Source organism: Lipophrys pholis, assembly GCF_963383615.2.
Source record: "Lipophrys pholis genome assembly, chromosome: 7".
Lineage (NCBI taxonomy): Eukaryota > Metazoa > Chordata > Actinopteri > Blenniiformes > Blenniidae > Lipophrys > Lipophrys pholis.
Genome location: NC_137638.1, coordinates 29,714,117 through 29,735,493, shown reverse-complemented (window position 1 = coordinate 29,735,493; position 21,377 = coordinate 29,714,117). Strand labels below are relative to the sequence as shown.

The 21,377-nt window shown below is 44.4% G+C and overlaps 1 protein-coding gene across 1 annotated transcript; it reads right to left on the bottom strand.

Annotated features, from left to right (window-relative positions):
• Positions 1 to 4,487: 4,487 nt before the first annotated feature.
• On the bottom strand, positions 4,488 to 21,377 carry sncaip (synuclein, alpha interacting protein). The gene is made up of 12 exons (XM_080466607.1): positions 21,258 to 21,377; positions 15,855 to 15,937; positions 15,011 to 15,083; positions 14,102 to 14,664; positions 13,736 to 13,904; positions 13,395 to 13,666; positions 13,109 to 13,288; positions 11,047 to 11,160; positions 8,568 to 8,693; positions 8,160 to 8,329; positions 7,909 to 7,998; positions 4,488 to 7,125 (listed from the first exon to the last, which is right to left on the bottom strand). The coding sequence occupies exons 2-12, from the start codon at positions 15,909 to 15,911 to the stop codon at positions 6,171 to 6,173; spliced, it is 2,769 nt and encodes a 922-aa protein (XP_080322733.1). The 5' UTR covers positions 15,912 to 15,937; positions 21,258 to 21,377; the 3' UTR covers positions 4,488 to 6,170.

Below are 21,377 nucleotides of genomic sequence, written 5' to 3'. Positions count from 1 at the left end.
TCCATTTCTGTTGCGGGTTCCATGTCTATGTGAGACGAACCACCAAACACACTCCTCATGCACCCCCCCCCCCCCCCCCCACCACCACCACCACCACCCCTCCCACCCCCATTCTGCTCCCATCCACACAACCAATTAGCGTCTGTGGAGCAGCGCACTCCTTCTCCAGGGAATCGACTCAAACTGTTGTCCAATAAACGAGGTCTAATTTATCAGTTTAACTTCACCCCCCCACCACAACCACCACCACCACCACCACTACCATCTACATCCCCCAACTCCCCCACCACTTACACCCCCCCACCAGCATCAACGACACCCCCACCACCACCACAATCTTCACCCCACCACCCATATTTTATACACCTTGCTAAGAAATGGGGGGACGAGAGGCAGAGTCCTGGTGGTTGGGGCCTGTTGGGGTGGTGGTGGTTTATGGGTGTTGGTGGGGGGTACGGGTGGCGGGGGGGTTGCCGGACCAGAAGGAATCCTGATGAATCCCTGCTCACCTTTCACGTCCTCCCTGTGTTTCTGCTAATTGTCAGCCTGCCAGCTCACACCTCACCTCCGCCAGCCATGATTGAGGGACGCCATTATCACGGGCGGCCACCCCACCCCCACCCGCCCCCACCCGCCCCCACCCACCCCCTGCGAGGAAACCACCAAACACCATAAATCGTCCTGCGTTAAGTGAGTGAAATAAATACCCACTCTGTTATGTATGGTCAGGTGACGCACAGCATCCATCTCCGTGGAGTCCTGGGACTGAGCAGGACCCCGACAGGCCGGCACAGTTTAAATGAGTCTTTATAAATCCTAAATGGTGTGAAAGGCTCACTGATAATTACAACTATTCATTCTTTCACCTTGGAGATACCTTGATAATCCATGACAAGAATTCACAGATAATTCAATCACTTACTTCAGCAGATTATAGAATTTTTCAAACATTTACACCGTACACATTTTAAATCTTTCATCTATTTTTAAATGTATTTGTAATAACACCTGCCTGCTTCAATTCCACTGTTGTAGAACAATGAAAATGTTCCTCAAGAGCTGAAAGAGAAATAAATGCAATTACATATATCTATGGTCAAACTGCATTACCAAGAATGACCAGTAAGTGGCATCAGTGTACATCAGATGCGGAGGATGACGGTTTTTTTAAATTACAAAACCTAAATAAAGAAGAAATATTTTCAGTTTCAGAGCATCTATTCATATAAATATACAAAGAGATATGAAGTGACACTCATGTTCATTTGTGGACATTTTGTTTAGTTTCACGATCGCCAGGCAAATCTGGTCAGAAACATCAAGTGAAAGTCTTCATTAAACGTAAAGAATGAATCATGCAGCAGAGATTTTGGTGTTTCACCAAGTGAACATGCATGGAATGGATTTTTACACCTTTTTTATTGTATAATGTTGAAACTAGATCTAACTTTTCTTTGTAAATTTAAGCCTCTGCAGATTTCTTCCAGTTAAAAGGGATGTTTTCTTTCCACCGTCGCCTGTTTGCTCATGTGGAAATGTTGGACTTTTTTTTAATCTGAAAATGTGCCTTTTTCTGCAAAAACAATCCCTCAAAACCATAAAGTTAAGAATTTCTAATGTTTAGTAGTTTGGAATTGCTGATTTTTTTGTTAAGAAAAATAAATTGACTTAATGTTTCTCTAGCATGTAATTTCACCCCCAAAAGACTGGAACATGGATGAGGGACATGAATGACATGAAAAAAAAAAAGAAAAATAGATTTAAGTTGAAATAAATGAGAAAACATGAGCACAGAGGCCACCATGAGACTTAATAAGTCACAAAATGTCCAGAAGAGAGGAACAAGAGCTCATTAAAAATCTAAATATTTATTAAATATGGGAGTATTTATGAGTAAACACACCAGAGTAGTACGTAGCAATCCAGAAATCAAGTTTATTTCAGTTCGTCTTCAGTCTTCACCACAGTTTGAACAGCAACACTTCTGTCCTCAGACATTCACTAATATTGCATCTGGTTCGATTCTTCTCAAGTTTTAGGTTCGTTAACTCAGAAAACATTTCAAGTCAAAATGCAAAACTTGCATTTCTGTTGTCCGTTTCCACGCCATCGGTGCTGGGAGCCTCTGAACACTTTTTGAAAACGCTCCGTCTCTGTGGAAAGGGGGGGGGGGGAAATAAAAAAAACAAAACAGCACCCACTGGTGGCCCAACATGAAAACTACATCGTATTCAGTGTTTCAAAACGTTGCTGTGTAAACATGACACGCTTCAGAAACAAAAATCAAAGAAACATGTGTTTTCACTTGAAACGCTGTCGTGTAAACAAGGAAATATTACAAAACTGCAGGTTTTACAACAGATGATCATTTGAGACAAAGCAGAGCAGAAACCTTCTCAACATTTCGTTCTGCAGGCTTGGAAAAAACTAAAACACAAAAGACCATATTCTTGAAGAAACAATGTAATGGGGCACTAATTGTAGAGGAAAGGGAGGCAGTTGTGTTCCTCTGTGGTTGCTGAAGGTCTTCTAAACACCAGGAAACAGTCACTTCTTTATAGAAACCCGCCGCTGGGCTGCAGGCTGACTAACATCACATGGAGGTGAAGCACTCAGGCCTGTAAAGCACACGGGAAGTTTTTAAAGGACAAATCCTCAGGTTCTCCAACCAAACCAACCTCAAACTGACATTAGGCCTAAAGATGTGAACCTGCCACCCGTCACTCTGAAACGTTCCCTTACATTTAGCTGTTAAAAGCCCCCGGGGCAAGTAGAACGATCAGTTACCCTGGAGTGACTTTCAGGACAAATGATCCTAAAAACCAGTGGGTTGGAACTTTGTGGTTCCCTGAATCAGGACGCGAGTTCTCCCTTGGAGATGAGGGAACCAGAAGGGTGGCGTCTGAACGTCTTGCTCTCCCCCACTGGGATGTCCTCGCTGCTTCAGGTGGGAAACGTCCCCAAACTAAAGGAATCCGTTCAACTTGAAGACCTTTTGCTTCTCAACCAAACTCTTTGGGTTTGTGACAAAAGTTTGAAAGTTGAGGCTCAGAACACTGAATTAGACGGCGGTGGATCTCCAGCTGACGGCAACGCAGACCAACAAGAAAAGGTTTGTTTCTTCTGAGCTTCATCGCCTCAGAAACTCTTCATCACCATCGCCACCATTCAAAGACCGGCCACCGGGCGGGGGTGACCTGCGTCCGCTTGGAGGGAAGAAAGTGGAAGCTTCAGGAGGAACTGGATCCTAGTTGGACTTCTGTGACGCTCCTGAAACACGGAGATGTTGATCCTTCACTGCTGCTGTTTGCACCGTGGGGGGTCTCTGTCTTCCATCCTGTCCATTTCTGTCTTTATAGTTTTACTCACGGTGGAGGCATCTGGACTTTGTTTCTTCATTTATTCACTTCAAGGGGGATTTTAATTTTAAGCACATGATTTCATCTTATTGTTTTACATTCTGACATTAATAAGACTTCCATGAACAGAGATCCACCAACGATATAACAAATAATGAGAATAACGTGCAGCTCAGAGATCCAACCACAACGTCACATCAGCAATTACTTCTTATTATCATTTTTATCTGCTTTTGGGACTTTTTACTTCAACAAATAACTGCTTATGGAAAAAACTGATCAAAGTGGTTTCTCAACCCCCCCCCCCCCCAAAAAAAACAACCTTCAAAATAAAAGCACTGCTCTGGATCTTTGCATGTTATTTGACTTGTGCAAATCTCATTTTGAACCCTTCCGATGAGACGACCCCCACCTGAGAGTCCAGTTTCCTCACTAAAAACCTCCCAATCAACGGCAGCTGATCTCAATAAGAGGCTGAAAGCTTGAGATTACAGCCTCGTTCTCCCGTCACTCTGAAATGTAACAGACATTTAGAAACCGTAGAAGATCTGAGAAGTTCATTCACTTCCAACCTCCCATAAACACACAACTAATGTCTACTTCATGCCAAAAATACTGCATAGATAATAACTGCAAAGGTTAAAAAAGAAGGTGGAATATACTGTAGAAACACAACATTAAATACTACAAAATATATATACAGTGGTTTTAAAACTATATACTGTGCTGGTGCAGCTAATCGTGTGCATGATTATAACCACAAACGTGTGTAGAAAATTAAATATTTCAAATGTTCGTCAGAACGTTCATGTGGAAAACTGTCATTGGTTTTGGACAGTTTTTGTAGTAAAACAACAGAAATGTGAAAAAAAGTTAATAAAATGTATAAAAGCAGATCTGTGGAGATGAGATTCCTCAGTTCTTCAAGAAATGAAAACCTCGAGTCTCATTGTGCAGCTTCACCTCACAAGTGAAAAAGAAAAGCATCAAATACATTCCAGAACCAACAGAATCAAGTGTGAGGCCTCGCAGGAAAAACTAAAACCTCAATGTGGCGACAGAAAAGGAAAAACGTGAGAAAAATACGGTATGAAAAGTTCAACTCAGTTCTTTTTTTTTTTTACAGCGATTGGCCAGAATTCTAACTCCTGGAAACATGAAACTGTACTGCAGCCACCATTCAGAGACACGTTTGGAAAAATAAAGAAAAATAGTGTAAAAAAGGTCAGTGTTTGAATAATGGTGAATTATGAGGAATAATCTGTGACGCTGTCCTGTAATACCACTTCCAACCACAAGACGGTGCGATGAGTACGTTTCCTGCCCGACACTGAAAAGAAAGAAACAGCTGAATACCACAGATCCTCATCAGCACCTCCAACTGTCACATGTTTGACGAGGACACGTTGAGTAAACTGCTGCTGACGCTAACGTAGCTCACCGTGCGTTTAAAATCACTCGCATGGGGAATCGGCTGAACAAAGAACGTCGCTGGTTTCAAACTAACCTTCAACATGGCGCCTCTACCTCAGACCACAGATGTCCTGACTTCAGTGTAAAGTGTTTCCAACCGTGAGCAGCCTGGCGGCCCTGTGACATCAGGAATACGGCGGTTTGACGACGCAACAGAGCCTCTTTAGTGCGAGGACGGAGGATTCACTGAAGCTACGTGAAAGACGCTACGCCGAGGAAACTTTTCAACAAAAACCTCAGAAGAGCAGAAAAACATTGGAAACTTTAAACAATCAAACTCTTGCCTGATGATTCGTCACTGATGTACTGAAGCTTGTCGTCGTGTTTTTCATTGGGCTGTTTACGCCACTTTAAGAATCCGCTGACACGGCGTTTCAAGTGAAAATGCATCGTTTTGGTTTTCATTTCAGAAGTTTCACATTTAGATGGTCACCTTCTGAAAACAATGTAGTTGCCATGCCAGGCCACGAGCTGGCGCTGTTGGCTGCTTTTGTAATGAAACCACACACGTGTGTGAAAAGAACGATACGCTACAACCTTTAACTATGGCGAGTACAGAGTTTTGCGTTTTTACTTGAAAACATCGTTCCTGCGTACTTAGAAGATCTGAGTTGGAATATTTCACTTCTTTATGACGCTGCTGCGCCGGAAGGGGTGCCGTGTTTTACAATAATTTCAGTTAAACTGATTTCTGTGAAAGAGGCTGTCAGATTTAAACATCTTAGAGTTGCTTTCTTTAACAAAGTTACTTTTTAAACATTAAAACACAATGAGCAGGTCTATAAAGTACTGAGATTGGCAGGGAGCCAAAAAGTCCGACTGGAAAATCACCGTCCTGTTTAGTTTGGATTGAAATCTCTTTCCTTCAACCTGAAATCTGTTTTTCCATGTTTGATACAGTTCTCAGTGTTAAATGGGACTATCTGGAACCACTGGCTGATTGTTTCTACTACTTTGTTTACTAATATATCAGCAAATGTGGGATTGACTTTTCCTAACGCTGGACGGGCTGCATCCGGCTGCATCCGGCTGCAACCTGCTGCATCCTGCTGCATCCTGCTGCATCCGGCTGCAACCTGCTGCATCCTGCTGCATCCTGCTGCATCCTGCTGCATCCTGCTGCATCCTGCTGCATCCTGCTGCATCCTGCTCACCTTGAACATTTTTCATTTAGACGTTACAGGAAGAAATGTTTTGGTTTTATGATGCTGCTGAGGCCGCTTCCTAAACTTCACCATCTTCAGTGAGCTGCTGAGGAGTTGCGTGCTCACGCCACACACACGGTGCTGCTGCACACTCGGCTCAGGAGGTTTCCTCTGGACGGTGAGTTCAGGCTGGTTAAACGTTGCTGGTTCTGCTCTTGCCCTTGGCTCCGCCTCCCGGGCTGCTCTTGCTGTCGGACTTCCTGCCGGGTGAGTTTTGACAGACGGGTTTGACTCCGGAGCCTGACGGCGCTCCACTGTTGTTGTTGTGGTTTGTGTTTCCGCTCAGCGTCTCCATGATGGAGCGGAAGGTGCCGAACGGCCTCTTGCTCTCCGAGCCGCCGGTTGAAGTCCTGTCCTTGGCGTGCGGCGTCTTGGCCGACTCGGCTTCCTGACCGGAGCTCTTATGCACCTGCTCGTCGAAGGTCACCCTCAGTTTGAGGTTCTGTGAGGACTTCCTGCGGGACGACGGGGACTTCAGGGCGCTCTTGGGGCTGGTTGCGGCCTTCTGACCTTCGTGGAATTCTCCGGAAGCGTCTGGCGTTTTGCTCTCGGCCGCCTCGGCGTCGCAGGCGGTGGGGGAGGGGTTGTAACCAATACTGTCCACCGACTTGGACCCAGTGAGAGAATGCACCAGCTTCTTCTCAGCTGTGGCGGCGGCGGCGGACGAGGGCAGGTGCTTCCTCATCATCAGCTGAAGGTGGTCGGACGCCGGCTCCTCCTCTGTGATTGGCAGGTGGCACGGCCTATCAGGTCGCACCGTGCTGGAGGGCGGGGCTCCGTGGGTTTTCCCTTCCTCCGGCGGGTACCCGTCTGTGTCAGACTCGCTCAGAGAGCGCTGCATGATCTGTTTGAGTCTGGCGAGTTTGAGCTCTCTGCGCTCCACCAGCCCCGGCCTGCGGCCCCCGGGGCCCGCCGGGGGGGCTCGCTCCCGGGGACAGAGAGGCTCCGACACCTCCTTCCCCAGGAGCTGCCGCAGCACTGAGTCTGGAGCCACGCCTCCCTGACGGACCAGCCAGTGCCCGTCTCCGGGGGTCCCTTCAGCCGTCAGCATCATCTCGGGCCACGCCTCCCCCGAGGGCTGATGGGAGCTGGAAGCACAGATCACCTCAACATCAATACGACCGCCAACAACTCAAGCTTCTGGTCCAGAGTGAGTACTAAGTATTAGGGACGGGAAGTACTACTTTAAAGGACGAGTACAAGTACTAGCCTTTAGCTACTTGCTGATACAAGTATGTATCAAATCCCATAAAGCCTAATTCATACTCCATATATAAGCAAGATGCCGCAAACTACCTCCGTACAGCCTCTGTGCTGACGCTACGTTCACCTGAACAGTTCTGAAGGATCCAGTATACGACTGCGTGTAAAGTACACATACGACAGTCTATCTACGCGCTGCACTGTGTGTACTGTCGACCGAGGGACCGAGCTCGCTGTTCATGAGTGTATCAGTCAGACTTTATTCATGTTTAGCATGTAGCATGGCTGGTGTGGGAGCCTGAGACTCTTTAGCATGTAGCATATAGCATATAGCATGTAGCACCGCTCAGCATTACTGGATCCACTGAGCAGTGAAACTACTGAGGGACATCGTTCTCACTCTGCTGGTCCAAATGTCTCTGGAGGTTAAGTTGCTGATGTTGTACCAACTGTCTTTACAACGTAGTTTACACTCTGTCTTACGTTTGTCAGTCTCATGACCAAAAGTGGACTGTTTTTTTTTTTTTTTAAATACATGAACATTCTGACAAACCGTGCAGGTTTATTTTATAGTAAAAACATGAAAAGCCAATGTATGTGGCAAATACTTTGGATTTTCTCCTCTCAGGACAGATGAGAACTGATGAGTGTGTGAGTGTGGAGGCTACCTGGGGGATCGAGAAGGCGTCCCCTCCGCCTTGTTGGGCTCCATCAGTCTCTGCAGCTGTTTCTGTAACACCATCCGGTCTGCTGCCTGTCTGCAGGACACATGCACACAACAGATCTACAGCTAAATAAAAAGTACAAAGTCATTCCCTCTTTGAAAAGGTTACATTAGGATTGCTTTGTTTGTTTCAGTTTTGTTGTGTATTTTTTTTTAAATAATAATAGTAATAATGTGCTGTAAACATGGACTTACTCATTGAGCTGCTTGGTGAGCTTGACGACCTGCGATGCCAGTGACATGCAGGTCTCCACCACCACCAGGTAGCGGGCGCAGGTGGTATGGCCCTGCCGCTCGGCACTCTGGGAGGGTCGCTCCCCCTGCTGGTTCTGCACCGTCACATTGGAGCCGTACTCCACCAACGTCTGCACACACACAGTAAGAAAACATCTGTTATTTTATTTTGTCTCCCAAAGTCTTTCTGCAAGAGTTTCTTGTTTATGGTGTGAAATCTTCCTGGAGCCGAGGTGCAGAGACACTGCAGGTGTTTGGTACTGTGATAACGGCACAACAGTGTAGAACTTGATTCAATGTGAAACACTGACGACTTGCTGCAAGTACGGCGTTTCCTCTGCATGGTTCTGTGGTGAGACAGCAGCTTACCTGTATACAGGTGAGGTGTCCGTACTGCGCCGCTACGTGAACCGCAGAGTTTCCGTTCTGGTCCAGCTCGTCCAGAGAGATGGCCTGTTCCTGCATGAACTGAAGCAACCACAGCAGCACCTTCTCCTGCAGGCATCAACAACACAACAGGACCAATAAATGCTCCACCTCCAGCTGTCAGGGACGGACTAAGATGGAGGTTAAGACTGTTCCCACACGTAGACACAACATCCAGGCGTGGAAAAATGTTTTCAAATGTTTTGCACTAGGCAGGAGAAGTTTCATCGAGGTAAAACACAGGCAGGTTTCCTTCAAAAGGAAGAGTCGGACATTAATCGTGTCGTCCAATCAGCACCTGCATGATCGAGGCGACTCGCTCTGAGGCCTCCGACATGCCACATCGTCACTGCGTTAGATTAGTCAGCTCTTTAAAGTCAACGAAGTTAAACTATAAAATACAACTTGTCCCCTTATTTCCTGGAGAAAATGTCATCTCTTCTGTGACGGATTTATTTCATCGTTGACTAATTGTTCTTTAAGATTTATTTTTTCAATTAAACTTTATTCTGAGATTTAAAAAGAACACACTGAACCTCAGTCCAGTTAAAAATAAATTAATTAATTGCGATTAATTGCATTGTTTTTCTACTGAAGACTGAAGCTTGTAATGGATATTTATTGAGGAAAAACCACAGAATGAATTTAGACTCAACACACAGAGACTATATTTAAATTCGAAGACTATTTCTATAACGTCCTTTTAGTTTTTGGTGAAACTGTTTCTCTTTAAGATCAGCAAAATAATAAAAACATAAATAAATAAATTAATAAACATCTAACATAAGTCTGGGATTTGACCGAGTGCAGGTCACCACTTTGAGAATTTGAGTATTTCTACAAACAAAGTTGTGAACTTATTACATGAACAAAGTGGCAATAATATACTGTAATATACACACACACACACACACACACACACACACACACACACACACACACACACACACACACACACACACACACACACACACATTAATATTTTACCATAATATTTTTCCTCCAGCTTTAGCGGTTTGGTGGCTGCTGGTCAGCCAACATGGCAACCTGCTGTTTTGCTGCAGAATTACTACTGTGGACGTTAAAATTGACTAGTAAAACTAATTGCTTTCACTTTCTCAATCAGCCGCCAGGAAACTTTTTAAAGTGAAACTTTCTGTCCTAATATTATTCCACTCGGTATTGTGCTGCTCTGGAGTCATGGTGCTGTGCCCTGAGACGCTGCACATTCTGCTGAGGTAAAGAAGTTAAAAAAAAAATAAAAAAAAAGTAAACAAAACGAGTTAAACGTTTCAAATCAATTAACTAAATTAATGCATTATTTATGACAGCACTAATATATATATATATATATATTTATTTATATTTATACATATATATGTATATAGAGGAGTTGTCTTCCTCTCATTTCCACATGTTGTCTGTTTTATTTGCACAACAGGTGAAACTGATTCACAATTAGTGTTGCTTCCTACCTGGACAGGTTGATTTCACACCAGTGTGATATAGTTGGAGTTACATTGTGTTGTTTAGGTCTTCCCTTTAGTCTTTTGAGCAGTGCATATATATATTACTTCAGGGGCCACATACAGTCCAGTTTAATTTTGAGTGGGCTAGACCATTACGATATTGCCATAGTGAGCTTGAAATCTACACTTGAAAGTTTTTCTCTGTTGTGGAGCACAGTGTATGTGAATAGAGTCTCTATATTTTTGTAGTTACAGTTGACACTGAAAATGACTACAATCTCAACATAAAGTCAATTTTAATGAAACACTCTGGTGCAAAATACTGTGAAATGTCAAAAAAACTCCAATAAATCCTGTATAACCCGGATTGGAGCCTTTAGGGGCCGGTTTTGGCCTCATGTCTGACTCCCCTGGTGCAAAGTGAAACTTAAGCTTAAGAGGAGTCACAGTGGAGCGCCACACTGCAGGGAGGAGGTGATTAATCACATCTCAAAACTAATACCCAGACGCCACCACAGAAACAGAATATTTGAATAATCGGGTCCTGCCTGAGTATTTTAGTGTCACTCAGCTTAAAATTTGCGATGAAATCCTGTAGGTTGTCTGCATCCGGCAGTTTGTCTGCTCATTAAGGTGTGTAACATTTAGAACCTGTCCGTGCACAGAGATGTGTCTGCTCAATACAGGGTGGTCGCTCTTACTGGGTGTTCGTCAGAGGTTCTACTGGATTTCCAAGCACAGCTGGTAACTGAGCTGCTGTTTACAGCCCAAGATGCAGAAATTCTTTTTTTTTTTTAACTTGATCTCATGTTTCGTGTGCGTCTCTCTCTTCTTTTTTTTTTTGCTGTAGAAAGCCCTCATCATCGTCATCAGTGAGAGACAAAAAATAATCTGTGAGCGTGTCTGGAATACTTGTGTGTTGCAGTGTTCAGGTGTGTGTGGCGGTGTGTTACCTGTCCATAGCGGGCAGCATAGTGGATCAAACTGGGATGTTCTCTGGTGCAGCTCAGCTCTGCAATGGCCTCCGTCTCACTCACCATCCACCTCACACACTCCAAGTGACCGTTCTGCAAAACACACACACACACACACACACACACACACACACACACACACACACACACACACACACACACACACACACACACACACACACACACACACACACACACACACACACACACACACACACACACACACACACACGTCTGGTTGATATGAGCCAATCAGGAAGCAGCTCACAGTGGAGCTGCTTGTCTGTAGATAACACACTTCCTGTCTGGCAGCCAATCAAAAGCCTCGTTTCCACTGCAGGTTTGACACAACACAGTCCGCTCCATGTTTACGGCCTCACTTTCCTCTGTTCAGGACTTTTTTTTTTTTTTACATCCTGCTGCTGCTACAATAGCTGAAGTCAACATTTCCATTATTTTATCACAAAACTGCATCTTTGGGAGGAGGGCTGTGGGCCCATGGAAGATACTGCAAAGTACAACCTTACTTCTTTACAAAGAAGACGTGGACTGAAATGATTTGATCAAAGCTGCTGCTGTTTGTACTTTATTTACTGGAGATTTTACTTTTCAGGGAGAGAAAGAGAAGTGAGTCGAGGGATCAGAAAGCTGCCTTACTGCCAATGAACCTTCATCAAAAACAAGCATTAATTGTACTCTTTGATATTTCTTGGTCACTTCTTGGTAGTTTTTCATCATTTCTGCAGTTTGTTTTTTTTCTTTTCTTTCTTTCTTTGTAGATTTGTTGTTTCTTATAATTGTGTCCTTTTTTTGTAGTTTCATTGTTCTGCTTTTTTAATATTTGCTTTCTCATTGTTTATTTTTTCACTTCTTGGGAGTTTTTTTGTAGTTGATTTTTCAGTTGCTGGTAGTTGTTTTCTCCACAGTTTTTGTAGTTTCTATATTTTTCATAGTTACATATTAACATGTGTAACAGCAGTGAGTTTTTTTCCTTCCGTAAAATGTTCAACTTTCAAAACTTGAGCGTAAATTTTTCATTGATATATTTGTTTCTTTTGGACATTTTACCGTTATGGCCCCTTCCAGGTCCATGTGTGTGACTAGCACCTCTGTTGTGCGGCCTCACTGACTGGTTGTGAGGAAGGCGTCTAAATGAAGCACTTCATCTTAACTTCACCCTTAATTTGTCAGTGAGAACAATAACTGTGAGCTGAGATGACTGCACAGACTTTGCTTGTTTACACGGTGTGGTTGGAGTGTGGTGGCCACAATGGACTCATTTCATGCACCACAGTGTCATAAAAAACTGAAAGATCTTTGTACTTTTCTTAACAAACAGCTTTTTACTCACTTTGAAACAAAGCAATAATAAATTACCCCCGACTTTCCAAACTGACTTCCGCTGGAATACTGTGAGGCCATCTTTTTTTAATTCAATTTTCAATTAAAGTTTTTGTGTAGCACCAAATAAAACAGTCATCTGAAGGCCCTATTACAGAGAAATCCCAACAATTCCATATGACAGTGGAAAGGGAGAAACTCCCTTTTAACAGGAATTAGTTATTTTTTTCATTTTAAGATCAATTTTGAACTGAAAAAAAGTTCACATATATTTCTATTGCACTTTCTATTTTAAATCAACAATGTTTTCCCTAATATAACAAATAATCATGATTAATAATAGTGATTTCAATATTTTCTTAAATAATGATGATATATTTCCGGTATATGCTGGAGAACTGGAAGCACCTTTTCTAAAGTCGATAAGCAATAAAAATGCAAGGTGAAATTGTACAATGTGACCACGATGTTTGTCTTCATGCAGATGTTGGTCAGTGTTTCAGCAGCCTTTAACACAGAAACAATGTTGTGGATTAACTTTCACTGCTACGTCACTAATCCAGAAACTATGAGCTTCGCTGCCTTTTGCACTCCTGTTTTAGGTCCCAGTGTTTCTGGTCCCCTCAAACACTGGGACCCCTCATGGTGAATTTGGAATAGCCCTGACTGAAGGTGTGCAGTTCTCCGCAGACACACTGACCTTGACCCCCAGACCAGCGGGGGTCAGCTGCTGGTTGTTGCGCTCGTTGAGGCCGTCTTCCCCCATCAGGGAGGTGAGATGCTGCAGGCAGTCAGCGTGACCCTGACAGGCCGAGATGTGGAGCAGGTTGTTCCCGTCCTCGTCTCTGATGAACTCCAGGTTTTCAGCCGCCAGGTGGGGCTGCAGGAGGAGGAGGAAGAGGAGGAGGACAAGCAGATGAACAAAGTGAGGAGAAAGAAGAGAAAGCAGAAATGAGGTGGATGAGGAAACAGGACATCAAGCTCACCAGCAGTGAGATCTGTCCCTCTCTGACGATGTTGATGACGTTCTGGTTCTTCTTGGTCTCCTCGTCTACCTCCCCTCCTGCTCCTCCTGCTCCTCCAAAGCTCCTCGGCCCTCCTCCACCCCCTCCCGGCCCCGGAGCCCAGGGCTTGGAGGCGTCCTGCCTGCTCACAGTGCAGGCCGGCAGGGGGAACATGAGCCCGGGGCCCCCGGAGGGCTCCACACTGGTCCTCTGGCTCTGGGGGTCTGGGAAGACGCGTGCAGACAGCAGCTTGTCTGGAAATCAAGACTCAGGTTATCCAGTGTTCTGGAGGGAAGACCAGTCACAAACGTTGAAGAGGATACCTGCATCTGTGAAAGAAGACAGGGAGGAGGAGCAGCTGAGGAGGCCGGAGGAGAGCAGCTCCGACTGGTAACCTCCTCCGCTGGGGGAGCGGTGGAGGTGGTGGAGGTCTGGATCCATGGACTTGGACTTCCTCAGGTCAGACCACTTCACCGGAGAGAGAACACAGTACTGCAGGAGACAAGCAAATCAAAACTGAGTCACCATATCCAATACAGATCATGTTTGGTTTAACTCTTGACAATTCCTGTCAGATGTATGTAAAAAAAAAAAAATAATCAAGATGGGTGAGGCCGAGCCGGTCAGCCTGCTCATGCCTGCAGCCAACGTAAACATCAGTGACCTTAAAGCTGTATAAGTGGAATCACCTGCGTCTGTGAGCTGCTGCTGCTGCTGCCCAGGCTCAGAGGCTCATTGTGGGCTAAAGAGGAGCTCTTCAGCGTTCCTCCTCGGTTCCTCTCCAGGGTTCCTCCTCCCAGGTTGCTCCCAGCCACCGACCGCTTGTCATGAGGCACACGAGGCAGCGTGGACATCTGCTGGCTGGACTTGATGTACGGCACGTCCAGGATCTCGTCCATGTCCAGGTCGTAGTGCTCCAACTCCCCGAACAGAGCCTGAGGGTTGTTACTCCCTCCTCCTCCTCCTCCCCCCAGGCCTTTGGCCTTCCCCCCCGGCCCCTCCGAGGCAGTGGGCGCAGCACTGAGTTTGTCTGAGGCAGCGTCGTCCTTGCCGCTCTCGACCGGCTCTCCCAGAAGCGGCCCCAGACCCTGGACTTTGCCATCAGAGTCCGAGTCGGTGGCTTCGGGTTGGTGTTTCAGAGGGGAGACCCGCTTCACCGGCCGGAACTTGCTGTGAACCTCGGCGAGTCCCGTGGGCTTGATCCCCCCACCGCTGTGAGAGGACACGCCTCGGTTCCAGTTGATGGCCGGAGCTGCAGGATGGCGCCATCATGAGTAATATAACAAGACAGCGGCTCTCATGAGGCCTGCGGCCCCCGAAAGTTTAGAATATAAACAGTCCAGTAATTGGTAATTACGTATATAATTAATTTAGTACACAAAGACACATATTTCGATTGAGAATGACAGTTGATGTTCCAGCTGACGGTCATAAACTCATGTTCATTTCAAATTACTCCGTTTCTGGAAGGAACGTTTCAGGAAAATCAATCTTAGTCTCAAAAGTTTCAATCATGGTTCAGATTTGAAAGATTTCATGATGTCTGCAGTCAAATCAAATATCATTTCAACATCTCTTTTTTGCCTCTCTGTATTTACCTGGTCTCTCCTCTGCTGGGCCATCGCTCCTCCTGGACAGCTCAGGGATGTTCTTCAGGGACGTGACACAATACTTCAGGAGAAGAGAGAGCGCCACATGTCGCAGTTGGTTTTGTTAAGGTTGAGGAACCGACTCATAAACAAAGTGTGGTAGTTCAGCTCCCCAGTGAGAAACAGAGACTAGGAGAGCTGGTTCCACAATTCAAGTATATATTTTAATCATTAATAAACTTACTACACTAATCTGAAGCTAACATTAGCCTGTTAGCTGCTTCTCAGCAGTAGCAGATAATCTGCAAACAGAAAATGATATAATGATCCAGAAAAATGACTTTCAAACTCATACAAACTGATGCATGGATTTTTATAAATTGCCATTTTTCAGATTTTCAACAAGTAGATTATCGTTAGTAAGTGCAATTTAATGTGGTTGCGAGCAACTGTTGCCAGAAGCAGAACGAAGCCTGTTCCACTTTGGACATAAGAACACAGATATTGAACCACAATCAAAATTGGGATTACTTTTCTTTTACCCAAAATAATGGCACAATGTGTAACTGACTTTAAACGGCCTAAAACAAGGGCAGACTTACTAAAAAGGTTAAAATCTAGTGCTGTCTTAGCTTTGGAATTCAAAACCATGTGAATCTGCTTCAGTCATTTCACAATTCCGAACATGTAAAAACTGTTTAAAATCAATTCTGAAGAGCATCGATAAAACTTGAAGCCCAAACCAATGTTTTTTTCTCCTTTAAATTCTGTATAGTTCTGTTCTCAGGGATTTGTATTGGATCCAGTTTAGAGTCAAACATGAACTAAATGAGACGCTTCCATTCATACTGACCACTGAATCATCAGAGAAGTCGATCTCGTCCAGGTCCAGGTATTCAGGAGCCTCCATCTTCACACCACATCGTCGGCCACCAGCTGCAGGAATCCACAACATTTCATCAATACAGCTCCTCACACAGTCACACAGCGCGGTGGAGCAGAGAGGCTGCGGTGGTGACCCAAGAGGAAACAAGCATAGAAACTCTAAATGTATGTTACAGAAGTGTGAAGCGCAGTAAAACTTTCTTTATTACTGCTGCCAGGGGATTATCAGTCCTTTACTTCAGGTCAGCTGCTAACGACATTAGAACAAGAGAAGAAGACATGTGATTGGACTGGAAGGCGTCACGGTTTTCTCAGAAGTGGAGGTTTGTCATCAACAGAGACGTGATAGAAGAATTAAGCTGTCAGGCTGATTATAGTGCACATACGTTACCATCTAGTTTCCTGATTCAATGTGTTTGTTTGGTTTTCAGGGATATTAAAGCATTAATGCTGTAATATGGAGAGTTCATCCAACCATTCATCTTTTATTCTGCTTTCTCCAGCTCAGAATGAACCGGAGTTTCCAGAGGAAAAACGTTTGCACCACAGCTTGGTAATCCTCTAAAGAAAAAGAACAACCTCTTGTTGTCTATGTAGCTGAAGCGTGACAAAACGTTGTCACGTTTCAGATACAACCCATCAGACATCCCGAGCTTAAACCACTTCAGACTTGCCTGAGTGTGGCTCCCCAGCAGCGAGCAGCAGTGGAGTTGCTGCAGGTTAATATCTAAAGCGTTGCCTTGATGTAGTTGCGCATGGCTCCAGTGGAAGGATTATATATCAGGGTTGTTTTCCAACACAGCCTACATCCTTCATGCTTTTGAACATTCAGACAAACTCCATCAGGGAGGATCACTCTTCTCCAAACCTCTGTAGCTCCCACTAGCATAACAGCTAGCACCTTGCACAGGAATAAAATATATACATATATATATAAATATATATATAATGTTCTTGTGCTGACTAGAGATTCAAACATGTGGCCGACAAACCCTGTTTCTGTTGTGTCCAGAACAGACGAACATGTAAGGAATAATACATTTAATAGGAACACCAAACATGTAAAGTTAGACACCAAACTACGATAAAGACAGATACTATTCAAACATTGCGTCACAGGTACACTGAACGTGACGCGTGATCAGGGAATGTCTGTGATCTCTTCCATACCGAGAACCAATGCGTGTTAAAAGTTATCAGACTGACTACCCTGCTGCTATTCCCACAGGAACAATAACAGTCCGTGGGGGTTTTCACAACGTTTTGCTTTCACTCTTTACCGAAAAACAACAGGCAGATTAATCAGAGATGGAAATTGTCCCCGGAGAGATCTCGAGAATGAGCAATAACATACCAGCGTCCGAGGTCTCGCGTCATCAGGTGGTTCACCTACAATAAGAGCCAGATGTGCTGAGGGAGCGCTTGGTTACTTTAGTCCTGTTTTCTGCAAACAAAGCTGCACGTTGAGTCCAAATTCAGAAGCTAATTAGCTTTCCTCTCATGAAAACATGCTATTTAAATGTAAATGCCTTTTTCCTGTTGCTAAACGACTGAAACCGTAAGAGTCAATAAAAAACACTTTCTTTATTTCAGAAGATCCACTCAAATTCTTTAGTTTTCCAACTCAGTACAAACATCTTAAAATGCTTCTTTCTGTACTGAAATGTAAAAACAAGTTCTGGATGTTCACAGAGGAACTGCAGAGTCTCCTTGTAAACCGGAGCTGTTTTCAGACTGCGTGGGAGTTACCGCAAAACTGAGCCGGCCAAAATAAAAACCCTCTGATTGCAGCTTAGAGAAACACCCGGATCCTTGATAACAGTTTGAGCTTGGCAGCGCAGATAAAAAAAAAAGAAAAGGAAAAAAGAGGGAGTTGGAGGATGAACGAGGCTGTGTTTATCCAAAGAGCTGACAAATGCTAAACCTTCCAAAACAATCAAAGATGAAATGTTTTCCCCCGATCCGATTCCTCTTTCTCCATCAAATCTTTGGTCAGTGAGATTCCTCCATGAACCATCGCGGCTGAAACACCAAGTAGCCATGAACCTTTTGTTGTTGAAGTGACGTAAAAATAGAGGAGATGAGGGCTCCGACCTGAAAAAGCTGTGAGCTCAGAGTGGGGTCACGGAGTTCCACAACTTTCTCTGAGTTGAACCGAGCAGACTTCAGATGACCCGCTGGAGGCCCAATGACCAGCCTGCTGACCGGCCCAATGACGGCCCAATGACCAGTCTGCTGACCGACCCGCTGACGGCCCAATGACCAGTCTGCTGACCGACCCGCTGACGGCCCAATGACCAGTCTGCTGACCGACCCGCTGACGGCCCAATGACGGCCCAATGACCAGCCTGCTGACCGGCCCAATGACCGACCCGCTGACCGACCTGCTGACTGACCACTGACGGCCCAATGACCAACCTGCTGGTGGTCCAATGACCGACCCGCTGACGGATCCACTGACCAGCCCAATGACCAACCTGCTGGTGGCCCAATGACCAGCCTGCTGACCGATCCACTGACGGCCCAATGACCAGCCTGCTGATCGGGCCAATTACCAGCCCGCTGACCGACCTGCTGACTGACCCACTGACCGACCTGCTGACTGACCTGCTGATGGTCCATGAGCTTCAGGGAACCAAACAAACTACACTTCTTTTTAACTGGAGCACAATTATATTCACGCTTAATTTCTGCAGATATATAGTATAGCTATGAGTAAATGTCAGTTCATTAAAAAAAAAAAAAAAAAAAAGCAATGGGAATGAGTTTTGTAGTGAAGATGGAGGGAAAAAAATTACATTGAGTGCATTTTTGTCATAAATAAAAGGTCATCTTTGTCTCACCCCGCTGTCCTGGGCGAGTCAAATATAAAAACTATCAAAATTACAAACAATATAAACTGCAGTCAAACCAGTTGGTTTGACTGCAGTTCACAAAAAACTAACTTTGCAAAGCTTTTGATCACAAAGTTTCCAGGCAATTGTCCAGCAAATATGGGAACGATTTCTCCTGAGCGCATCTCCAGAGCAGGCAGAGGGCTGAGGTGTATTTCAATATATTGCAGGGAAAATTGGTTAAAATACTTGAAATGGACCGTTTCTGGAGTGTTTCCATTTTCTTGTCGAGTTAATTAAAATTTTCATTTTGCAGACAGAGAAATGAGTCAGCACCAACATCTCTTCTCCTCACCACAACTTATTTTAACGCCGACACTTACACTGGTGCAGACACAGATGTTTCCTCATAAAACCAACAAGTTTGAGCTGCTCTCTTTAAACGCACACTGAGCTTTCTGGTGAGGATAATGGTTCAAAGGCAATTCGTACAAACTCATACATAAAACTATGACACATTTATTACATTCAAACTTTCAAAATCATGTAGAAAACTCCTATATTTCCTCCATCAAACCAATTTGGAACAAAAAAGCTCAAAAGTGTATAGCAGGGGTTTTCAACCAGCGGCTCTTCAGCTGCTACAGAGCAGCTCGCTGAAGCTTTCTGATTCTGTCATGCAAAGGAACATTTAGCTTTTATCATTATGTGCATTCCAAACTGATTTTTCAAAAATGTTCTGATGTGCAGACTAAAAACAGCTAAATAATGTAAAACAGTTCAAAGAGCAAAAGCTGGAATTGCTAACATCAGAGGAATCAGCTCAAAGAACGACACGAATTATACTGGGAAAACCATCAAAATAAAATGATTAAAATCGCTAGTACAGCCTTTTGTTTTAGAAAAAGAAAAAGAAAAAATACAAAGAAGCAAAGAAAAGAAAGGAAACAAAAAAGGGAGCAAAATAAATTATAAAAAAATAAATTTAAATAGCTGCCGGTAGTATAGGAGATAAAGTGGCTAAAGAAGGAAAATCCATGAAAAGAAGTATTTGGCCACAAAAGCTAAACATTTTATAAAGTATATCTAAATGTATGTATATAATTTTTTTGGGATGTGTTTTCTTCATTTCAAATAATTTGCATGTTTTTCAGCTCAAGAAGGATTTTGTTTGTTGGAAAATATTAATAAAGGCTGCAGAGCTTTGCTCTATATTATAGTCTTTGGCCACATTGACACAACAGCTTTTCATGTGAAAACACGTCGATTTTGCATTTTCTTTTCAGAAAGATTTTACATTTACACCGGCAGCTTTCTGAAAACGACAACAGTTTACACAGCAATGGCAGAGATCCTGTAAAGTGTAGTTATCATGCCAGCCCACGGCACCAGTTGGTGCCGTTGGTTGTTTTTGTTATGAAATATAGAACACACATACACGTACACACAATATGTTATAAAAAAAAAAAAAATAACCATGGGAGAACACAGACATTCTAGTGGACGGATAACCAAGTTAGATTGTTATTACAGTGACTGTCAAAATAAAACTAGCAAGTCCCGGAGAATATGGACTAGGAGTCGTGACACTGGAGGAAACATGCTGTTATTGTTCATCTACTGAGCATGCGCAGAGCTACGAGTTACTATGGTTGTGATGTGAATGAGCAGTATAAGCAATCAATTAAAGCAGGTCATATCTGACAAAAGTGGGATTTGCAGTATGATTAAGTAATAAGAGCAGGTCGAATTAGGCTATAGTGGTTCAACAGAGTGTGAGTAATCCACTTTAGATCACATTACAGTAGTCAGCCATAGTCTGGAAAGGCTCGAGAGCAGGTCCCGGGACACCACAGAGTCTGAGGGAGTGTATGGAGCACATCAAATCAGACTGAAGAGTAGAAACATCCAATAAAAGCTGGTCAAATAAGACTATAGAGGGACACTAGTCTGAGTAAGTAATAGGATCAGGTTGAATTAGGATGTCGCCTGAGTAAGTATAGAAAGCACATCAAATCAGATTACAGTGTCAAGCTGACTGATCAACGGAGGAAAAATGGAACTCCAGCAGAACTGATCAACAACAACCTCTATTTGATATCTTAAGGTGGATTCTGTTTGATAAAACATACAGGTCTGATGGAAACACGTGAGAATGAAGTCTGATGGTCGATCTTAGTTCTTTCCTCTGGAGAGTTTAGGAGAAAGACTTGAGTTGGACTAAAGTGGAGGGTGATAAGGCTGACAGATGTGCAGCTTGTGGGGTGAGAACAGACGCCCGGAGGAGTGAAAGTAGACGCCCTGCGGAGTAACGCCCTGCGGGGTGACGCCCTGCGGGCAGACACCCTGCGGACAGACCCCCTGCGGGCTCGCCCCCTTTAATCTCGGGATCATGAAGCTCGGCAGCAGCGCCGATTAGCTCCGCTAGCAGGCTCGTTCGGGCTAACGGGTTAGCAGCGGGGAAACTGGGTCAAACCGGGAGAAAACAACACAACAAAAGAAGAGACGGAACCGGGCAGCAGGAGCCGTGAGCTCACCGAGTAGAAGCGAGGGGGCCGCGGCCGGTCGTGGAGCGGGGAGAAGCGGGGGAGACGCCGCGGAGCCGCCGCTCGGATTCCAGCTGTTTTTCTGCTGCTGTCGCCTCGATGAAAAGCACA